The sequence below is a fragment of the Coccidioides immitis genome (assembly GCF_000149335.2).
Source record: "Coccidioides immitis RS genomic scaffold supercont3.1, whole genome shotgun sequence".
Classification (NCBI taxonomy): domain Eukaryota; kingdom Fungi; phylum Ascomycota; class Eurotiomycetes; order Onygenales; family Onygenaceae; genus Coccidioides; species Coccidioides immitis.
Window position 1 is genome coordinate 6,827,812 of NW_004504310.1, and position 17,127 is coordinate 6,844,938.

Sequence of the window (17,127 nt, forward strand, 5' to 3'; positions counted from 1 at the left end):
CTCACTTCATCTCTGCACTAATTAGCCGGCGAGCAGGTAGAGCTTGAGCTTGGCGGCTGAAAGCGCATACAAAGTTAGAAACTACTATATATGATGGTAGCTTCGAAGAATTACTCCTCTAAACTTGTTAAACATCACAATAAATTAGATATGGAAATTGAAGTAACACAAGCTTCAGCGGCTCATTTGAACTTGCTAAAATTAATTCTGAATATATCTATACAAGGTGGAAGTTTGGTCTTCCGACTCTGACCTCCCTCCTCTCTGGGTCAAATCCTTTCCATCTTTCCTTGGAAAACCTTGACGCCTTCTTTCTGCGGCACCCAGCCATAATCGTCTTTCGCATATACCTCGATTGTTGTGTTCCAGGGTTTCTGATCCTTATCCAACGAGCCAAGTGCCACTACAATGACATCGTCTGCCCTCGGTGACTCAACGAATAGTGTAGAACCGCAGTTGGAGCAGAATTTGCGCCACAGCGGACTTCCGGACTCTGTATCCCTATCTTCGTATGTTTTAAGGTCGGAGGGCGAGGAAGCTGTGAGGGTCATTTGCTGTTGGAAGAATACTGTTAGCAATTAGAGGCATAATGTACAATGTTGGCGCCATTAGTTTGTTCTGCCTCGGTGACTTTGCAAACGGAGCAACCTGTCTTCATGGTTGAAGCTCTGCGGGCTAGATCTCTCCTTGTTGTGCTCACCTTCTTGGAAAACCACCCTGTGCACCAGAATGCTGAACCGCTAGTTTTCTTGCAGTTGAGACAGTGGCAGAGTGAGGCATTGCTTGGCTCGCCAGTGAGCTGGTATTTAACATGGCCGCAGAGACAAGACCCGCTTCGGACAATGTCATGGGAAGGATGTAAGGATTGTTCCGCCATACGTACGGAGTAGAGCCTATATCATGTAAAACCAGGGAGAGATAAACTGGGAATCCAATAACAAAGCATCAACACAACTTGCAATACCAAACACCTGTTGCGTGTCTGATCCAAACCTTCCTGGAAAGGCCCATGGCTTTAAATGCTTCTCAATGTCCGGCGTCACCGTTTGAGGACAAGCTGAATGATGAGCAACCGCATGACACATACAGGATAGTTTGGGTCTGAATAATGGATGTGACGTTAACCACTCTGTATGCAGCCAGATTGATAATTGTCGGACTTTACTCCACACTTAAGGTAATGCTCTGTTTCGGCCCCAGGTGCCAGCTCAAACCCGAGACAAACTTCTAGGTGCTTCTTTGCTGCTTCTGGCGGACGGAAGCGGGTTGGAAGCTGGAGAGAGAGAGAGAGAGCTGAATTTGTTGGCTAGCCACATGCGGCCTAGTTAGTCAGTCAGACTGCTTGGCACAAACCTTCACTGCCACCAACCACTTCAGCCTCAGCTTTCAGCTTCACATCCAAATAGGAAAAAAGCACTCAGGAGAATGCAGTACCTTGCTTGTGCTACATGACAAGAGCAATTGCCATGAATTTTGAAGGCTTCCAACTCAGACATCTTCTTTGCCTGGCCTGAAGGCAAAAAGGAAAGGATATCCCTCCTTAGACATTGGTTGATCAAGGCACCTGGAAAAAGATCACAACTTTTTATTCAATTGAGAGAATAAACTCCCCTGGTTGAAGTACATACAAAAACTTTTCAAAAGCATCCCCAATCAAGATAAGAATTTGCCCGAAGGCCTTTTCCTACATTCCAATGCTTGATATCCTTCCTTGTTTTCTGGGGTTCTGGCATCAGCATTAGCAATTGGTCAAGGGGGAATGTTGAGGGTGGTGCTGTGTGGCCTTACCGCCTCTTCAGTTCTGTCCTTCCCTGATACCAAGTATCTCACGCTCAGCATTTCTGCAGTCTTTCTTATGAATTGGCCAGTGGTGGGCCTGGCATTCAATCGAACAGTACCTTAACAAATAACCCCTTTTGTCAGCTTTTATATTCAGAAGACTCCAAGGGGCCAACGCAAGGGACTTGACTTACTGGATCATCTTGCATCGAGTACACTGCTTAAGATTGTGGATGAATCCACACACTTCACAGCAAGGACCATCAGGAATAGCAACCCTTGGGAATCGCTCTCTAAAAATTTGGTCGACCAACATAACGGCTTTTCGGTCGCACGGCCCAAGAGTACGACAAATCGGAATCGCATAGACAAGCCACTTACGCATGTCCATGAGACGTGGCATGCCCGACATGTAAAGGTGCTTTGAGATCTCACCGCAGAACTGGCAATCCCAGACCTGCGAGTTCAAGACGACGTTGTGGTATCTGTCACGGATTCCTGCAAAATAGCGACCCGCGGGTTCCCAGCGGATGTTGGAGGACTCGAGTCTGCGCCCGATCATATCACGCGGGATATAATCGAAGAAGTTGAATTCACGCCCGTTGCCACCGTTGACGCCGGGGTGCTCAGGAGCACATGTGATGCTGATGATGATTCGCACCCAACTAAGAAAACGTGCTGGCATGCGGTTTACGTCCTGTCCCGCCGAAGCAGCCTGATTCTCTACCAGCATTTGGTTTGATGGTGCCCCAGGAGGTTGATTAGCTGTCAGGTCAACAACAGCATGAGAAACGCGTCGGGGAAAAGCATCCATTTTTGTTTTGGACTTTTTGTTCTAAACGGATGCTTTCAAGTATGAGTGCCTGAAGAAGAATGATGATGGATGCACAACCAGGTCCGTGAAGCACAGCAATAGAGAAAGCAGACGAAGAGCAAAAGAACAAGAGGACCTGGGGGCATTTATCTTTCTAGGATGTAAGATGTTTGTGCGAGAGGGTTGTGTTCCCATATCAGGAAGCCCTCGCGGCATATCCCGTGATTTGGCTACAGATGGCGCTAGTACTGGTTTAGTATCCTGTTGACAATATATATAGCCTTGCACACCCTTTTCGCTGTGTCTGTTGATATCTGTTGATAAGGGAACACTGGTCTTTTGAAGATATGGGCGTTGGGTCCTCTATGATATGTCCTAGATTGCCGTTCCTTTATATCCACAGCGAACGTGGATGTGCCCCTGAAAGGTGACTGCATACAGATATAAATTCACCTCAGGCCTTTACATACATCTTGACATGAAATAACACCTTCCTCAGTGATATTTCCCTATCCCCTTGCATGCCGTGAAGCAATCCAATGCGAGAGCCATTTTATCCACCCCTTCTTGTTCATCTTTTGCACTCCTGGAGATATGAGCAACTTGCGTCCTTTTACCGTTTGCTGGTTCATGCTCATATCCAACCGGCCCCAAATCTGGGGCTAATTTAGTCTGATTTTATCCAGTCAAAGCAAAGCAAAAAGGAAGCTGGCGATTCCCAGATCGTCGAGGGCGCGGGGATATAATGCACGCTGTCCTGCAGTCCAGCAACGAAATATGAGTAGTTGAGGAACTGCGCCTTTAATGCTAATTACTCACAAGTGTGCAGAGACTACAAATATCCGTAGCAGCTCTAAATATTCCCTCCAGACGGATAGGCGCATCAAAGCTCATCACAACGGAAAGGAAAAATTGATCTTGCACCCCGTCATCCGGTATCAAGGCCCGAAAGGAGAGTAAAAGGGCAATATGTAATATGTACTGCAAGGACTTGCTACCATCTATTGTAGAATCCATCTAAAAACAAAATATCTACTTGAACCAACGCAAAGCTAAGGATGCCCCAGATCTCTAACAAAAAAACAACCATGGCAGGGTAAGTCTTAAAGTCTCCTTCATCTTAAATTGACAAAGAAAGAAATTCTATGTTGTTAATGGATTCGAAAATGACACGGTAAAATCTACAGCAAGGGGTTGGATTTATACTCCAATGAAGCAGGGGGGTTCTCTTCGAGTTCCTTCTCTGCCTGTGTCGCAGATTGTTGTATCGTATTTGCTGGTTGTTCGACGTCACCTAATTCAGCGATATACTTCTCGGCCTCGAGCGCAGCGATACAACCAGACCCTGTAGATAAAAGGGTTATGTAAGTAAGTTGCACCCAGCCTCCTGTGGGTAATCAAAAGGATACTCACCTGCACTGGTGATAGCTTGTCTATATCTCTTATCTTGTACATCTCCCGCTGCAAAGACACCCTCGACACTTGTGTAACTAGTTCCTGGCTTGGTGGCAATATAGCCGTCTGAATCGGTCTCAACCTGGCCCTTTATCAATCCGGTGGCAGGCTCGTGTCCAACAGCGTAGAAGAGTCCATTAGCAGGAACAACCTCCTCATTACCAGTGACCACGTTCTTGATCTTCAAATGGGTCATCAAGCCCCTTGGCTGCGGCTCGCCCTGGACTTCAACGGCCACGGTGTTGAACTTCACTTCAACCTTTGGATGATTCAGTAATCTGGTAGCCATGGTCTTGCTAGCTCGTAATTTGTCCCGGCGTACAAGCACAGTCACGCTGCTGCCGTATTTTGTCAAGAACATCGCCTCTTCAGCGGCAGAATCTCCTCCACCGATCACAAACAGTGGCTTGTTTCGGAAAATTGGCACCGCACCGTCGCACACAGCACACGCGCTGATTCCGTTCTGCCAGTACTTGTCTTCACCGGGCAAATCCAACCGACGCGCATTAGCACCAGTGGCAATGATCAAAGCATCCGCGGTATGTGCGGGAGCATCATCGGGTCCATCGGACCATTCTTTCCACAGCTTAAACGGGCGGCTAGAGAGGTCCACACGCGAAATAGTCTCTGTGATGATCTCTGTTCCGAAGCGAATCGACTGCTCGCGCATCTTGGTCATGAGCTCGGTGCCTCCGACACCGGCGGGAAAACCGGGGAAGTTCTCGACGTCGGTGGTGGTGGTCAGTTGGCCACCTGCAGCGGTGCCGTTGGCAAGCATGCCCTCGTACATGACAGGCTTGAGCTCTGCGCGCGAGAGGTAGATAGCGGCCGTGTGGGCGGCGGGGCCGGAGCCGATGACTGTCGCGGGAACAAGCAATCAGCGCTCAGATCTATACCGAAGAGGGGGACAGTAGCGAACCGCGAAAACGCAGGGTTGGTTGGAGGGGCATAGGTACTCACTGATGACTTTGGAGTGCGCCATTCTGCTCTGGAGATTTGCCTTGACGCTCACGGGCGCCGAGGGCTGCAGCGATATACTTGCCGGTCCTGACGGTGTTGTTCGGTGTTGCAATGTGGCCGCAGCAGCAACAGAGAGCCCGACGCTAGAGCGGACGGGGGAGAAGACGCGGCGGCGGAAGATTGAGGAAAACAGCTTGAAGGTGTTGGCGGGGACGAGGAAGCAAAAAAGGTTTATGTGAGAGAATTTGGTTTTATATGCGAAAGCGAGGGTAGGGTCTGGATTGTTCTGGCGATGCTCCAGGGTTGGGCTGGGACTTGAAGCTTACAAATTCACCAGGCAAGAGATTACCGCAGCTGGGCTCCGTAAAGCAAATTTGACGTTTCGTGAGGCGATGGGGATGGCACTGTTCGATGCAGATGCTACAGTAGCTTGAGCCTGGGCGGTGATGCCGTCGATCGATGGCGAAGATCGTCTCCACAATTGAATCATTTCCCTGACAAAACTCTATCACGGCGCCAATGCAAAACCGACTTCGCTGTCCAGGGGTATACTCGTACATACATGCACACAGAGCAACTATTAATTACTGGGATTTGAAATTGTGACACTGGATCATCACATTCAACAGAAAGGGAACGCAAGAGGGGAAAAAAAAAAAAGAAAAGAAAAGAGAGAAAAAGAGAGGTCAATTCCGGCGGTCCAGCCTCACAAGAAAAGATTTTAAAACAAAACTGTAGAACCTCGCTGGTTGATTCTCAGCGGAGTTTCAGAAGATTCCAAACCTTTTTTTCTTCGGCCGGTACGCTTCCACGCCACCGTATCCCTGTCCCACGCCTTCAGGGGATGAGAATTGACCCTGTTTCTCCTGCGCCGGCGGGGTATATGGCCTCTCGGCACCCTGGTTGGTGTGATCATCGTACTCTCCATCGCTGTTATCCTCGTGTTGCGTTGTTTCTGGCTTCTTTCGTCTGAGCATCCACCACCGTCTCTTCTGGAGAGGGATGCTAGGCTCAAACTCGCCGTTAAATGATAATGCAGGTACGAGGACCCTGTACGGCGTCGTGATGCCAGCAGGATCACTCGGACTTACTTCGCAGTTCAACGTGATATCCAATCCACCCTCAAGGTTAATGAAATGATGCGTGTCATTTCCTCGTTTGAGTGCTTGCTTGATCTGCTTTGCGCTTAAATCAGTACGTCGTCGGATGAAATCCCCGGGCTCGGGTTCTCTTCCGTCGGCTTGCTGGGAAGGATGAGCCTGTCCCTGCTGTGATGGGCTATCTCGCGCCTCCAAGGGTTGCGAGTCATCGTAGCTCATGCTGCGCTGAGTGTATTCCGCTGGTTCATATCTCGATGGTGGCGGTCCGCGAGCTGAAAACCGGCGAGAGAGAGAAAACGACCTCCCCAAACCTCGGCCCTCCCCGCGACTAAGTGACAACGATCTAGCAAGGTTCCCCACCCTGGGGGGTTCCGGGGTGCTTGGCTCTGAAGGTGTGTCAATTGGCGTTGAACCTATGTATGAAAGGCAGTAATTAGTATCGATTTTTGTAGTTCTACGTCAAAACCCTCCTTTCACTTCGCCTGACAGTTATTGCCACGACATACCTGGAGCGTATTCCCGGATGCAACACCAGTTCCTTCTTGGCAGGAGACGCTTATTATTTCTGGGCTTGCCGTCAACGTCGTGGGTGAATATCGGTCTCATGTCCTCCATTGTTTTCGTATCCACGGCATGAACCTTGTTTCGCCGATTAAGTGCGTCACTCATCATTTGTGGCAGGGGTGCATTGACAATCGGTGAAGAGACCACGTTTGGCATATATCTGTAATCCTGATCCTTCGGAATCTCTAGCTTCGGGTCCGTGTAGAACTGGCCCATTGCCGCCAAATTCGCGTCGCCTCTGTGTCCAAAACAGTCAGGTTTTGTTTCCGAAAAGAAAAATGAGAAAAGAAAGGAAGATGAAAAATGCCATGTTCATACCCCAGAATGGTAATTCGGACGGATTTCTCTGCCGCGAGTTCTTGAAGGTCCTCGATCAACCACCTCCGTTCAAGCTTATGCAATTTTGCGGTCCAATGGTCATCCAAGTGTTCTGCACCGCTCCCGACTTTAGTCTCTGAGCTCCCGAACAATCCAACTTTGCTCAGCGATCGGACAGGATCCATGACCTTGCTCGTTACGTTTTCAAGCCATGCCTAAGGCCGCGTTAGGCCGCTTATTCAGAGTGCACGGAGCTTACACGTACCATTCTTGGATAGGCGACGGGAATTGAAATGAGCACGAGAAGATGCTTCGTTTCTCCCTTTATGATCTCTTCGTGACAGCGATTCCAAATCAAATCATACGTGTCGTCGCTCAAGATATCGTATCGCTGAAAATTTGTTAGCAATGACCAAAACAGATCAGCAAGGGAGACGGTCTTACGGTCCGTTCAGTTCGGCAGTCTACCGCCAAAAGTGCCGCCCGCCTACCCAAGTGTACAAAAATACTTCGACTTTTCTGTTCAATAAAGGGACCCGGAGCGGGACCCATTATCCAACTTGGTTCGTTCAACTGCGTCTCTTCCGGAACGCTCTGGTGCTGGAAAAGCATGTAATACTTGAACGCAATATTTCCCAATCCCGAAAATACTGGTGAGGTCATAAGTTCATCCGAATAAGATCCGAATCCGCTAATTATATCATGATCGTCCCACATGTTAACCATCGGTATCTGGGCACTTGCCATGCTAAACAGACCCTGAGAAAACCATCGCAGGTAGTTGTCCAAATAAAACTCCTCGAGTTCGGCCTTGATATCTAGATTGAACGGGTGCTGGTATTTTTCATATTTGACTTTTATATCCAGCCAGTTTTGAAAGTGTTCGGTCTCGAAGGCTACAGCATCATTGTATATCTGAGATCCACCGCCGATCATGACGTGGAATGGCCGTGTCTGGTGGACGTTGAGAGCATCCCGCCATAACGGATCGGGTCCGCTAAATTTATCAGTGTCAACGGACGCCCCGAAGCAATTGCCGCTGTGGAACATGATGTTCATCATCTGCCCTTTCGCTGGAACCCAAAAACCCTGAGCAGAACCTTGGTTGATACGGTAGGCGATGTGCTCTTGTTTGCTTCCGAGCTCGATCTGAATGTTGAACCGCCAGAAAGTCACGTCTCTTGCTGAGTCGGCGTAAAGTCGGAATCCAGGGATCTCTTTGTATCTTCCAACGGATTCCCCGTCTAGGTCTCCGACTCTCGCATCAGGCGATTTACCGACCCGGTTGCTGGTGCTGTAGTCCAAGGGGCTGGGTGACTCTTCAAAAAGGCCGTCTTCATTTTCAACAAAACAGAGGTCCTTTGCCTCTTCGACGTGGTCCACAGGTTTGACATAGAGTAGCTTTCCGTTTCTCGAGAGCTTTGTGAGCCCTGCAATCGGATCAACGTATTCTGGCGCAAGCTCCCCGTGTTCAGGGCGAATTTCGGTGGGTGGTGGAGGTAACAAATCTCGAGGCTGAGAAAAAATGCGAAGCGTTGGCGGAATATCATATGAAGACGCAGAGTCCTTGGTAGCAATCATGATGCTTCCTCTCCAAATTTCTCTCTCAACGGGCCCGGTACGACCGTCAATTCGCTCCCGTTTTATACCGGTGAATCGAAGTAGCGGTCCGCACTTTAGGTATAGAGGTGGTTCAAACGGAGTGTTTTCTATACAATTCAAAGGAATTTAGTTCATATAGGATAAAGAATTATAGGTTGCAAATATTTTGATTAAAGTGCTGAACTCACTCTTTATTTTGGGAGAAGGCCGGGGTATATTCTGGGATACAGATTGATTTCTCTTGCGTCTCCCTGAGTCCCCCCTTCCTTCCCACCAGGCCTTTCCGTCAAGGCTTTGAAGTTTGAAGTCATCCCCTAGCAAAAAGCCCACTGTTGCGTTTCTCCATTCATCAAGCGGCGGCGGAGTCGGAGGAGGAACAGCAAACGTAACAGAAACTCGCTTCTGTTTATTTTCACTCTTTTTCAGTCCTGTTATGGAGTCCAGGTCGTCCGATTGGGCCTCATTGCTGGCATTGGCATACCCTTGGCCCACTGAATCATCGTTAGTCGCCCGTAGCCCATCCACGGGCTTATTGATGTGTGAAGCCTGGTCTTTGGGGTCCGGCGAGCTTAGCGCCAGAGCTTCATCGTACGATTTCGTTCTACTAGCGTTGAAAGCTAGGTTTGTATTGGCAGGATATTCTGTCGCAGGCTGTTCTCTAAGTTCCCGAAGAATAGGCTTTTGAAGTTTTCGGCTGTTGCTCCTCTGTACAGGCGCGGCCGGTGTAAATGAAGAAGGATTTGCATGTGGATGCTGCCATGAGCGTCTGTCCTCAAGGTAACCCCGGTTTTTGAACTGATTTACAGACGGTTGTGCTACTCTCTGCTGTGGAGCCGACTCGTCCTCGTTGGCCGCAGCCATGAATTGATATGCTCCTCCATCGAGGGAAAATTCAGGATCTTGATCCGGCCTAGCACGCACTTGATCAACCATCTCGGACGCCATAGGTTCCCTCAATCCTTCTGATTCCAGTGGCTGATAATCGAATCCTTCACGATCAGTTGAAAACCGACCAGGTGAGGGTTTCGTTGATTCTATCACAGCACTTTGCTGTAGCCGTTCTCGTTGTTTAGTGCTTAGACTTCTTGTCAGCCCAGCTTCCTCGAGGGTCGACGGCTGCTGGGACATAGTATCTGTAGTCTGGCTATTCTCCTTCAGTCTCGGACTCGGACGCACGTCCTGGCTAATGCGACGATTCTGACGCCCGGCTTTGGCCTCTCTCAGCAGCATCTCCGCTTCTTCCACCCTCGCGCGTTTTTCTTCCTTGCTGATATCCTTCAATGTGACCTCCAATTTCTGCAAGGGAGATCGGGCGGGCGCCCAGTCGCGATCACGCCGTCGTTTATCATCTTTCTTTGGAACGGCGTCTGGGTTTGATTGGGCCACAGGGGAAGGCGGTTCGCTAGGCTGTGATTGCGGTATAGAACGTGGAGCGGGAGGAGATTGGTATATACTGCTCGCTGTATTTTGGACCGACGACGATCTAGAATTTGGATTTGCGGGGGAAGTCCCTATCGACGTAGTACCGTGAACAGGCTCCGTTGGACTTGAACGAGGCGGCTCTGGAAGCCTGCGCTCAGGTGGGAGATTCCTCGCACGCTCCGCGAAAGACCTAACTACTCCAACACGGGTTGACTGTTCTGGGCCATGTGAACGCCGAAATGAGTTTCCACGTATAATAGGAGCTTCATGAGTCGATGGCAGGGCGCATTGGTCGTCATACTCTGAATCGAATGGCGGTTCGGTAGATTTGGTGTAAAATTTCCCGTTCGCAGGGATCTGCGTGTTCGAAGCGGATCTGGATCGCGTAGTTGTTGCTCGTCGCTGGGCCGACGACATCGTTGTGCTTTCTCACAGAATGTCAATCGGGTATATCAAGGGCTGTCAGATAGTGTATGTGTATAGCCACTTCGTGTGTCGGTGAAGTTTCAAGAAATGGGTGAGCGTCGGCTGCCTTTGGTAGATTGTCGAACAGGACTCCGTGCTGGAATCAATCCCGCTGGATGGGAGGTGGCTGAGCCCAAGATCGATCCGTCAGAGAGGATCACTGGACGAGTCAAGATGAATGCAGCAAATTTACCTTACATTCTGATAGTAGCCAGCAACTGCATGCGCGGTGTGCACGGAGACAAGTGAAAGTCGCAGCGGTTGATCGAGCTGTGTGTCGTCTGGCTCCGATTGGGCCTTTGCGTCACCGCGCCCGATAAGGATTTTCGCAGCGATAAGAGGTTCTTTGTATGGGAGCAACTTCAGCGACCACTCCAGGGGACGCTTTTCAGAGAGAAAGGGCAGTGCCTGAGGACTTCAAGCACCAGGAGTTCAAGCATGACCTGTTCTGCAGAAAAGTTTGTCTTTACTCCAGACCGTCGAGGTGCTGACGGCGAGGTGCATGTGCCCTTTGTTGGGTGGCTGGGCACGCGAAAGCCAATTGCACGGCATCGTGCCCAATCCCATCACTTTCGTTCTCCGTCTTCACCGCTGGCATCTTTACGAAACGGTTGCTGCTCTCTTCCGAAGCGCAAAGAGCGAGGGCTTGCAGAAACCGTTGCCAGCACAAGCATCCAAAATTTAATAAATATAAGATAGGGTTTAACTACTGTGGCCCATGGTTTGATCAACTTCCCGCAACCCAAACCTTCGCAGCCCTCCGCACGGCACGCCCTGGCAGCTCCCAGATGACGTCCTATATTTCCAAAATGCATCTTCACCCCTTAAAAGCTTACTGGGCACTGGTTCTGAGATACCAGGACCCTTTGTTACTCGGAACTACGGAGTAGCTTAGGAGGAATTAATTCCCCTGAAGCAGTGGTCACCCAAGGCCGTTTCTCCAACGTGCCGCAGAAATGACAGTCCGCTACGGAGGAGTACTCGAGAAGCTGATATAGGAAGCTTTCGCGTGGTGCGGTGATAGTTGACTGGTCCGGGCCGTCTCTCTACAAACGTCGATCCATTCTTGCTCCTCGTCAAACTCATCGCTATTGCTCGACCGCTGGGATAAAGAAAAGGGAGGCGTCGCCCTTCCGTAGTAGACAGAAAGTTAACTCCCCCGGACGGCTTCACGACACTGGTTGATACCCTGCTTCGGGTGTTGTCATGCTCCCTCGAAGAGTTGAAACTCTGGCTGTTTCCTCTGCTCGACTCTATTGACATCCCCAGACAGGTGCCTCCCGATGCAGCTTGATCGCCCCAAACGGTTCTCGGAGCAGAATAAAGCTTGTCTCCCTCTCAGTTTGTGCTTGTCCTATTGCTTGGGTGAGCCAAAACCGGCGGATGTGTGTCGAGTTTTGTGGTAGACAGGATCAACTGTGGCTGAGTTCGACGATTTAATATTTTTCTAGACCTTCACCCGCTTGTATGATCGGAGTTTGTCATCCCTAAACCCCTTGATACCCGTAGAGTTATCCGTAGAGTTATCCGGCACTTGATCCTTCAAGCATTAATATCTAGAGTCGTCATCCTGTACGGCCCGTCCCTTTAGTAGCAAACCACGCTTGTTTGGCATGTGCACGCCTGGGGTTCCGAAGAGCAATGCTGAGGGCGCCTCGTTGCTTCAGCACCTACGGAGTACCAGTGTCCTCTTAATACACTCCCACAAGGTCTCAGACAGTCTCCAATGTGAAACCGATGATGAATGCGCAAGCGACTTCGACTCTAACATTGGCCTTCCTTAGCAAAAGAAACTCTGACCCCGGACAAAAACCTAAAAGGCTGACCATTTGCAACTTCAGCCGGCCGCTCCGAGATGGTCGAGAATCTCAGCCACGCAAGCCATCACAACTGCGTTTCTCGAACGGAAGACTCTTTTTTAAATGTACGTGTGGAGTACATACGTAGGCTCAATCACGTATGTCGCTGTAGTCCACGAGTGCCAGCTTCTGGGGGCGTCTTTGGCGCTCGCAGGAAAGCCGATAAAACATTGAAACGGAACCCTAACTGCGCCATTCTGCATGGGTTGATCCGCGAAGGAAGCAAATATCCTAGCGCAGACACCATCAGCCGGCATCCTTCCAGTCACCAGTACTCCAAATTTCGTCCCTCAACTGAGCTTGGCGAAAGTCTTGCTCCATAACCAGTCCTGTGAAGGTCACACCTGTTCAAAGCCACATGTTAAGAAAACCCCCTCGGTTTTGAATCCCCAGGCAAAGCAATTAAGGAGAGCAGGAAGTCCAATGCTTTTATCAGGTTAATATTGATTTCTCGCTTCGTGGCTTCTTTCCCAGCAGATGCGACGCTCACATTGTTGCTCTCTGTTGTTAATGTGTTGCTGATTGACGACGTTGTCTTGTGTTGCGTTTTTCCCTTTGGACAGCTTGCAAGTTTGCAAGGTCCTCGCAAACCGTTGCACGACTGAAAATAGTTTACGTTTGCCCGTTGCCACCACGCGGGCTTCTCCACGGGACATTTGGTTCCTGGCCTCCGTTGGCGAATAGATTTAACATTCCGGAGAAAAAAACCTTTTCGATTTCAAGAAGCGCCGAATAAGAAAGCCATTTGTCATTGGAAATTTTCTTTTTTGTCTTTTTCTCTCCTTATCGCCTCTCGAACACCTCGTCTTTCTCGTTCATGGCAAGCCGGACTTGCGTGACCTCTTCCGTTTCAAATAACCGGTGGCCTGCTCGACGTCGATAGCGACCGACGTGGTCGCTAAACGCTCATAAATTCTATTTCCTTTTGAACAATGAGGTTAATAAGCGTCTTTGCGTTCGCTTCCGTGTTCTATTCCCTTTCCTCCGCCAGTCTTTACACTCGCGATTACGATGCTCGAGATTACGTTGCCCTCCACCTCCGTCCCTCGTTATCCCCGAATCGAGTTGCTCAGCTGCTAGGCGCCAGGCATGAAGGGCGCATAGGAGAGTTACAAGACCACCATACTTTCTCTTTCCCGAAAGGCCAGGGTGGGGACCTAGACAGTTTACTGGATGATTTACAGCGAAGGAGAAGAAGAAGAAGATACTTAGAACTAGAAGGGACACAGCTAGACAAAAGTCAAGATGACGATGAATTAAATGGCATCCTCTACTCGGAGAAGCTGATACCGAGACAGCGGCTACACAAACGCATACCTCCTCCTCCTCCTCCTCCTCCTCCTCCTCCTCCTCCTCCTCCTCCGCCGTCGTCTAAGCAGAGATATAAGCGTTTTCCGCAATCTCAGGGCGAAATCTCGGCGATAGCGAGACAGCGAGAGCTCGCGGACAAGCTATCGATCAGCGATCCGATCTTCGTCGACCAGTGGCACTTGTTTAACACCGAGCAGCCTGGCCATGATTTAAACGTGACGGGCCTGTGGCTTGAAGGGATCACCGGAAATGGAACGGTGACCGCGATCGTGGACGACGGCTTGGACATGTACAGCCACGATCTCAAGGATAACTACTTTGCAGAAGGCTCGTATGATTTTAACGATAAAGGAAAAGAGCCAAGGCCGCGCCTCGTCGATGACAAGCATGGCACTCGCTGCGCTGGAGAAGTTGCTGCCGTGAAGAACGATATTTGCGGTGTTGGCGTAGCGTATAACGGAAAAGTGGCGGGCATCCGGATCTTGTCGAAGCCCGTCACGGATGAGGATGAAGCAGCGGCTATCAACTATGGATTTCAAAAGAACCAGATTTATTCCTGCTCCTGGGGACCGGTGGATAACGGTGCGACCATGGATGCCCCTGGTCTTCTCATTCGTCGCGCGATGGTCCATGGAATCCAGCAGGGACGAGGCGGTAAGGGATCAATATTCGTGTTCGCTGCAGGAAACGGTGCTGCCAGCGGTGATAACTGCAACTTCGACGGGTACACCAACAGTATCTACAGTATAACTGTGGGAGCAATCGACCGCGAAGACAAACACCCTTACTACTCGGAGTCCTGTTCCGCCCAGTTGGTCGTGACGTATAGCAGCGGTGGCACCGATGCCATTTCCACGACGGATGTCGGATTGGACACGTGCTCCAATAGACACGGTGGTACCTCGGCTGCCGGACCTCTTGTGGTCGGAGTTGTAGCTCTCGCTCTCGACGTGCGCCCGGACCTTACCTGGAGAGATATCCAGTATCTAATTGTCGAAACCGCAATCCCCGTCAACCTCGAAGAACCTGGGTGGCAGACCACTGCAATTGGGAAAAAGTTTAGTCACGATTTCGGATATGGAAAGGTTGACGCATATTCCCTGGTCCAATTAGCAAAGAATTGGGAACTGGTCAAGCCGCAGGCTTGGTTGCACTCTCCCTGGCTAAAGGTCCACCATGACATTCCTCAAGGCTCCAAGGGACTGGCGAGCTCGTTTGAGATTACAGAGGAGTTGTTGAAAAAGAACAACCTGGAGCGTGTTGAACATGTGACGGTGACTATGAATGTCAATCACACGCGTCGCGGCGACTTGAGCGTCGAGCTCAAGAGCCCAAGTGGTGTCATCAGTTACCTCAGCACGACAAGGAGCGGAGATTTTGAAAAGAAAGGATATGTCGACTGGACATTCATGTCTGTTGCTCACTGGTAAGCTCGAAGACCTTTTCCGGGACATGCGAAATTGAGTCGACGCTGATATGATATCTCTTGTAGGGGTGAAACCGGCAAAGGAAAATGGACAGTCATTGTCAAAGATACCGAAGTCAACGAATATTCTGGACGATTCCTCGACTGGCAGCTCTCACTGTGGGGCGAAGCCATTGACGGCAAGATCCAGGAGCTTCATCCCTTGCCGGATGTCCATGACCACGAGCACGACACCAGCGAGCCTGCGTCACAGATCGAGACGACCACTCTATCTGCCACCGGGACAACCAAACCCACAGCGACGGAGAAACCGACCAATCACATCGACCGGCCCATCAACGCTAAGCCTAGCAGCCCAACAACCGCGCTGTCGCCAACAGGCACAGCTTCGTCCAGCCCAGGAGCAGCGGCTGCCACACCGAGCAGCTCCGCGCATGCCGACAATTTCCTACCGTCGCCGTTCCCCACGTTTGGCGTCTCGAAACGGACGCAAATCTGGATCTACGGCTCCATCGCTCTGATTTTCATCTTCTGCGTTACGCTGGGAGTCTACTTCCTTATCCAGCGACAGAAGCGTCGCCGGAACAATCCTCATGACGACTACGAATTTGAGATGGTAGCTGAGGATGAAGAAGGATATCCTCTGAACGGAGCAGGGGCCGGAGTGCCGATGGGCAAGAAGCAGCCGCAGAGACGGCGTCGTGGAGGGGAATTGTACGATGCATTCGCTGGGGAGAGCGACGAGGAGATTTTCAGCGATAGTGAGGATGGCGAGAAGCCATACTACGACGACGATGATGGAGAAGATGACGATGGCAATGGGGATGACGCTGCAAGGGGACGAGAGCACGACGATGATGCTCCCAAGTGGAGTGAGAAGCCGAGGGGAGGTGGAGAATAAGGTGCGCGTTCGCGATTCGGCGTTAGGATACCACTTTTGCTGTCTTTTTGTTCCATGTAGCTTTCTGTCTGCGAGATTTTCCTTTTTTTTTTTTCCCTCCTTTGGTACCGCTTGTTGGTTTGAATAGTGTCTCTTCCAACCACACGTCCTCTTGCGAGAATATTAATAGTTCCACTGTATAGATCTTTTTTTTTTATTTTTTCACTTGGGCGTGCAAGAAAGCAGTGCAAGTTTGCTGGGTGTTTGATTCAATAACTACATAGACCACTCCATGCAATTTGTGCTGTGCTCCATAGACATACATGCACTACATACTTCGTCCGTAGCTACACTCGCAGCTAGAAAAAAAAAAAAAATAGCTCAAAGAAAGGGGGAAAACGGCTCCCTCAACGCTCAACAAGCACATGACTGGCCTACTCTCCCGCCGACGTGGGCCAGACGGTGGCCAGACAAGCGGCCACCTGAGAGTCCTGGAATCCCAGACTGCCTGACTCCCAGGCACGCCTCTTCCAAGGCTTCGAAAGTTGGCAGCCCCTCGCACATGACCGCGTGGCAAATCAGGTGGGCAAAACCCTCCTTTGCCCCCCCACCGCCTGGACACCCGGATGTCGGCAGCATGTTCTTCCACCGCTCCTTGTGCGACCTCAAGCTCGTCTCTCACTGGTCCAGCAGCATGCCCTGGGCGAATCCAGGCCGTTCGCGCCACATCGTTTGCGCCTCCCGGTGAACTGTGGCCCCGCCACTCGACCGAGGGTAAGCGCAGGTGATGCTATTTACGGCAGCACACGTGAGGATTCAACGAAGGTGCAGAAGAAACGGCCCATAAAAAAAATAAAGTACGGAGTATGGGGTACGGGGTATACTGAGTCCAAAGTCCAGTCCAGAGGATGATGATGATGATGATGATGGGGAATGTGGAAACCAAATTCTTACATAGGCTAGTACTTACGCCCTGGGTTTGAAATCTCAGCATCTGTATATGTATTTGTCTGCCACTGCGCTGGTATGGCAGACCATTACGCCCTGTTTTGTCTGGAAGAGCCGTAGCCTAAGCCCTGAGTTTGCAGCAAAGAAATTGGCCCACCCCAGCCACCGCCCATCACCCTTAACCACTCTTCTCCCCAGAGCACTTAACCTCCCTAGCCCTGACC

General features: G+C 50.4%; 5 protein-coding genes across 5 annotated transcripts; 1 reads left to right on the forward strand and 4 right to left on the reverse strand.

Annotated features, from left to right (window-relative positions):
• Positions 1–180: 180 nt before the first annotated feature.
• On the reverse strand, positions 181–1,116 carry CIMG_00629 (uncharacterized protein). Its single transcript, XM_001246857.2, has 2 exons — positions 701–1,116; positions 181–554 (listed from the first exon to the last, which is right to left on the reverse strand). The coding sequence occupies exons 1-2, from the start codon at positions 875–877 to the stop codon at positions 270–272; spliced, it is 462 nt and encodes a 153-aa protein (XP_001246858.2). The 5' UTR covers positions 878–1,116; the 3' UTR covers positions 181–269.
• Positions 1,117–1,707: 591 nt separating this feature from the next.
• CIMG_00628 (uncharacterized protein) lies at positions 1,708–3,063 on the reverse strand. The gene is made up of 3 exons (XM_001246856.2): positions 1,974–3,063; positions 1,789–1,898; positions 1,708–1,726 (listed from the first exon to the last, which is right to left on the reverse strand). The coding sequence occupies exons 1-2, from the start codon at positions 2,591–2,593 to the stop codon at positions 1,796–1,798; spliced, it is 723 nt and encodes a 240-aa protein (XP_001246857.1). The 5' UTR covers positions 2,594–3,063; the 3' UTR covers positions 1,708–1,726; positions 1,789–1,795.
• Positions 3,064–3,243: 180 nt separating this feature from the next.
• Positions 3,244–5,395, reverse strand: CIMG_00627 (thioredoxin reductase). The gene is made up of 3 exons (XM_001246855.2): positions 5,009–5,395; positions 4,007–4,906; positions 3,244–3,938 (listed from the first exon to the last, which is right to left on the reverse strand). Exons 1-3 carry the CDS (start codon positions 5,028–5,030, stop codon positions 3,775–3,777), a joined length of 1,086 nt encoding a protein of 361 aa, XP_001246856.1. The 5' UTR covers positions 5,031–5,395; the 3' UTR covers positions 3,244–3,774.
• Positions 5,396–5,775: 380 nt separating this feature from the next.
• On the reverse strand, positions 5,776–10,431 carry CIMG_00626 (uncharacterized protein; the record flags this gene model as incomplete). The annotated part of the gene is made up of 6 exons (XM_001246854.1): positions 5,776–6,521; positions 6,615–6,910; positions 6,991–7,205; positions 7,256–7,381; positions 7,435–8,699; positions 8,781–10,431. The coding sequence occupies 6 exons, from the start codon at positions 10,429–10,431 to the stop codon at positions 5,776–5,778; spliced, it is 4,299 nt and encodes a 1,432-aa protein (XP_001246855.1).
• A 2,186-nt stretch (positions 10,432–12,617) lies between these two features.
• CIMG_00625 (kex protein) lies at positions 12,618–16,283 on the forward strand. Its single transcript, XM_001246853.2, has 2 exons — positions 12,618–15,075; positions 15,142–16,283. Exons 1-2 carry the CDS (start codon positions 13,271–13,273, stop codon positions 15,974–15,976), a joined length of 2,640 nt encoding a protein of 879 aa, XP_001246854.1. The 5' UTR covers positions 12,618–13,270; the 3' UTR covers positions 15,977–16,283.
• Positions 16,284–17,127: the final 844 nt, after the last annotated feature.

What these genes read in the sequence shown, in the direction of transcription:
- CIMG_00629 (XM_001246857.2), bottom strand. Translation starts at nt 877, where the DNA reads ATGGCGGAACAATCCTTACATCCTTCCCATGACATTGTCCGAAGCGGG. An exon ending in CAGGGTGGTTTTCCAAGAAG is followed by an intron (nt 555 to 700) that starts GTGAGCACAACA and finishes TTCTTCCAACAG; the next exon opens with CAAATGACCCTCACAGCTTC.
- CIMG_00628 (XM_001246856.2), bottom strand. Translation starts at nt 2,593, where the DNA reads ATGGATGCTTTTCCCCGACGCGTTTCTCATGCTGTTGTTGACCTGACA. An exon ending in ACTCGATGCAAGATGATCCA is followed by an intron (nt 1,899 to 1,973) that starts GTAAGTCAAGTC and finishes TTATTTGTTAAG; the next exon opens with GTACTGTTCGATTGAATGCC.
- CIMG_00627 (XM_001246855.2), bottom strand. Translation starts at nt 5,030, where the DNA reads ATGGCGCACTCCAAAGTCATCA. An exon ending in GGCGCACTCCAAAGTCATCA is followed by an intron (nt 4,907 to 5,008) that starts GTGAGTACCTAT and finishes TTCCCGCGACAG; the next exon opens with TCATCGGCTCCGGCCCCGCC. An exon ending in ACAAGCTATCACCAGTGCAG is followed by an intron (nt 3,939 to 4,006) that starts GTGAGTATCCTT and finishes TTTTATCTACAG; the next exon opens with GGTCTGGTTGTATCGCTGCG.
- CIMG_00625 (XM_001246853.2), top strand. Translation starts at nt 13,271, where the DNA reads ATGAGGTTAATAAGCGTCTTTGCGTTCGCTTCCGTGTTCTATTCCCTT. An exon ending in TTCATGTCTGTTGCTCACTG is followed by an intron (nt 15,076 to 15,141) that starts GTAAGCTCGAAG and finishes TATCTCTTGTAG; the next exon opens with GGGTGAAACCGGCAAAGGAA.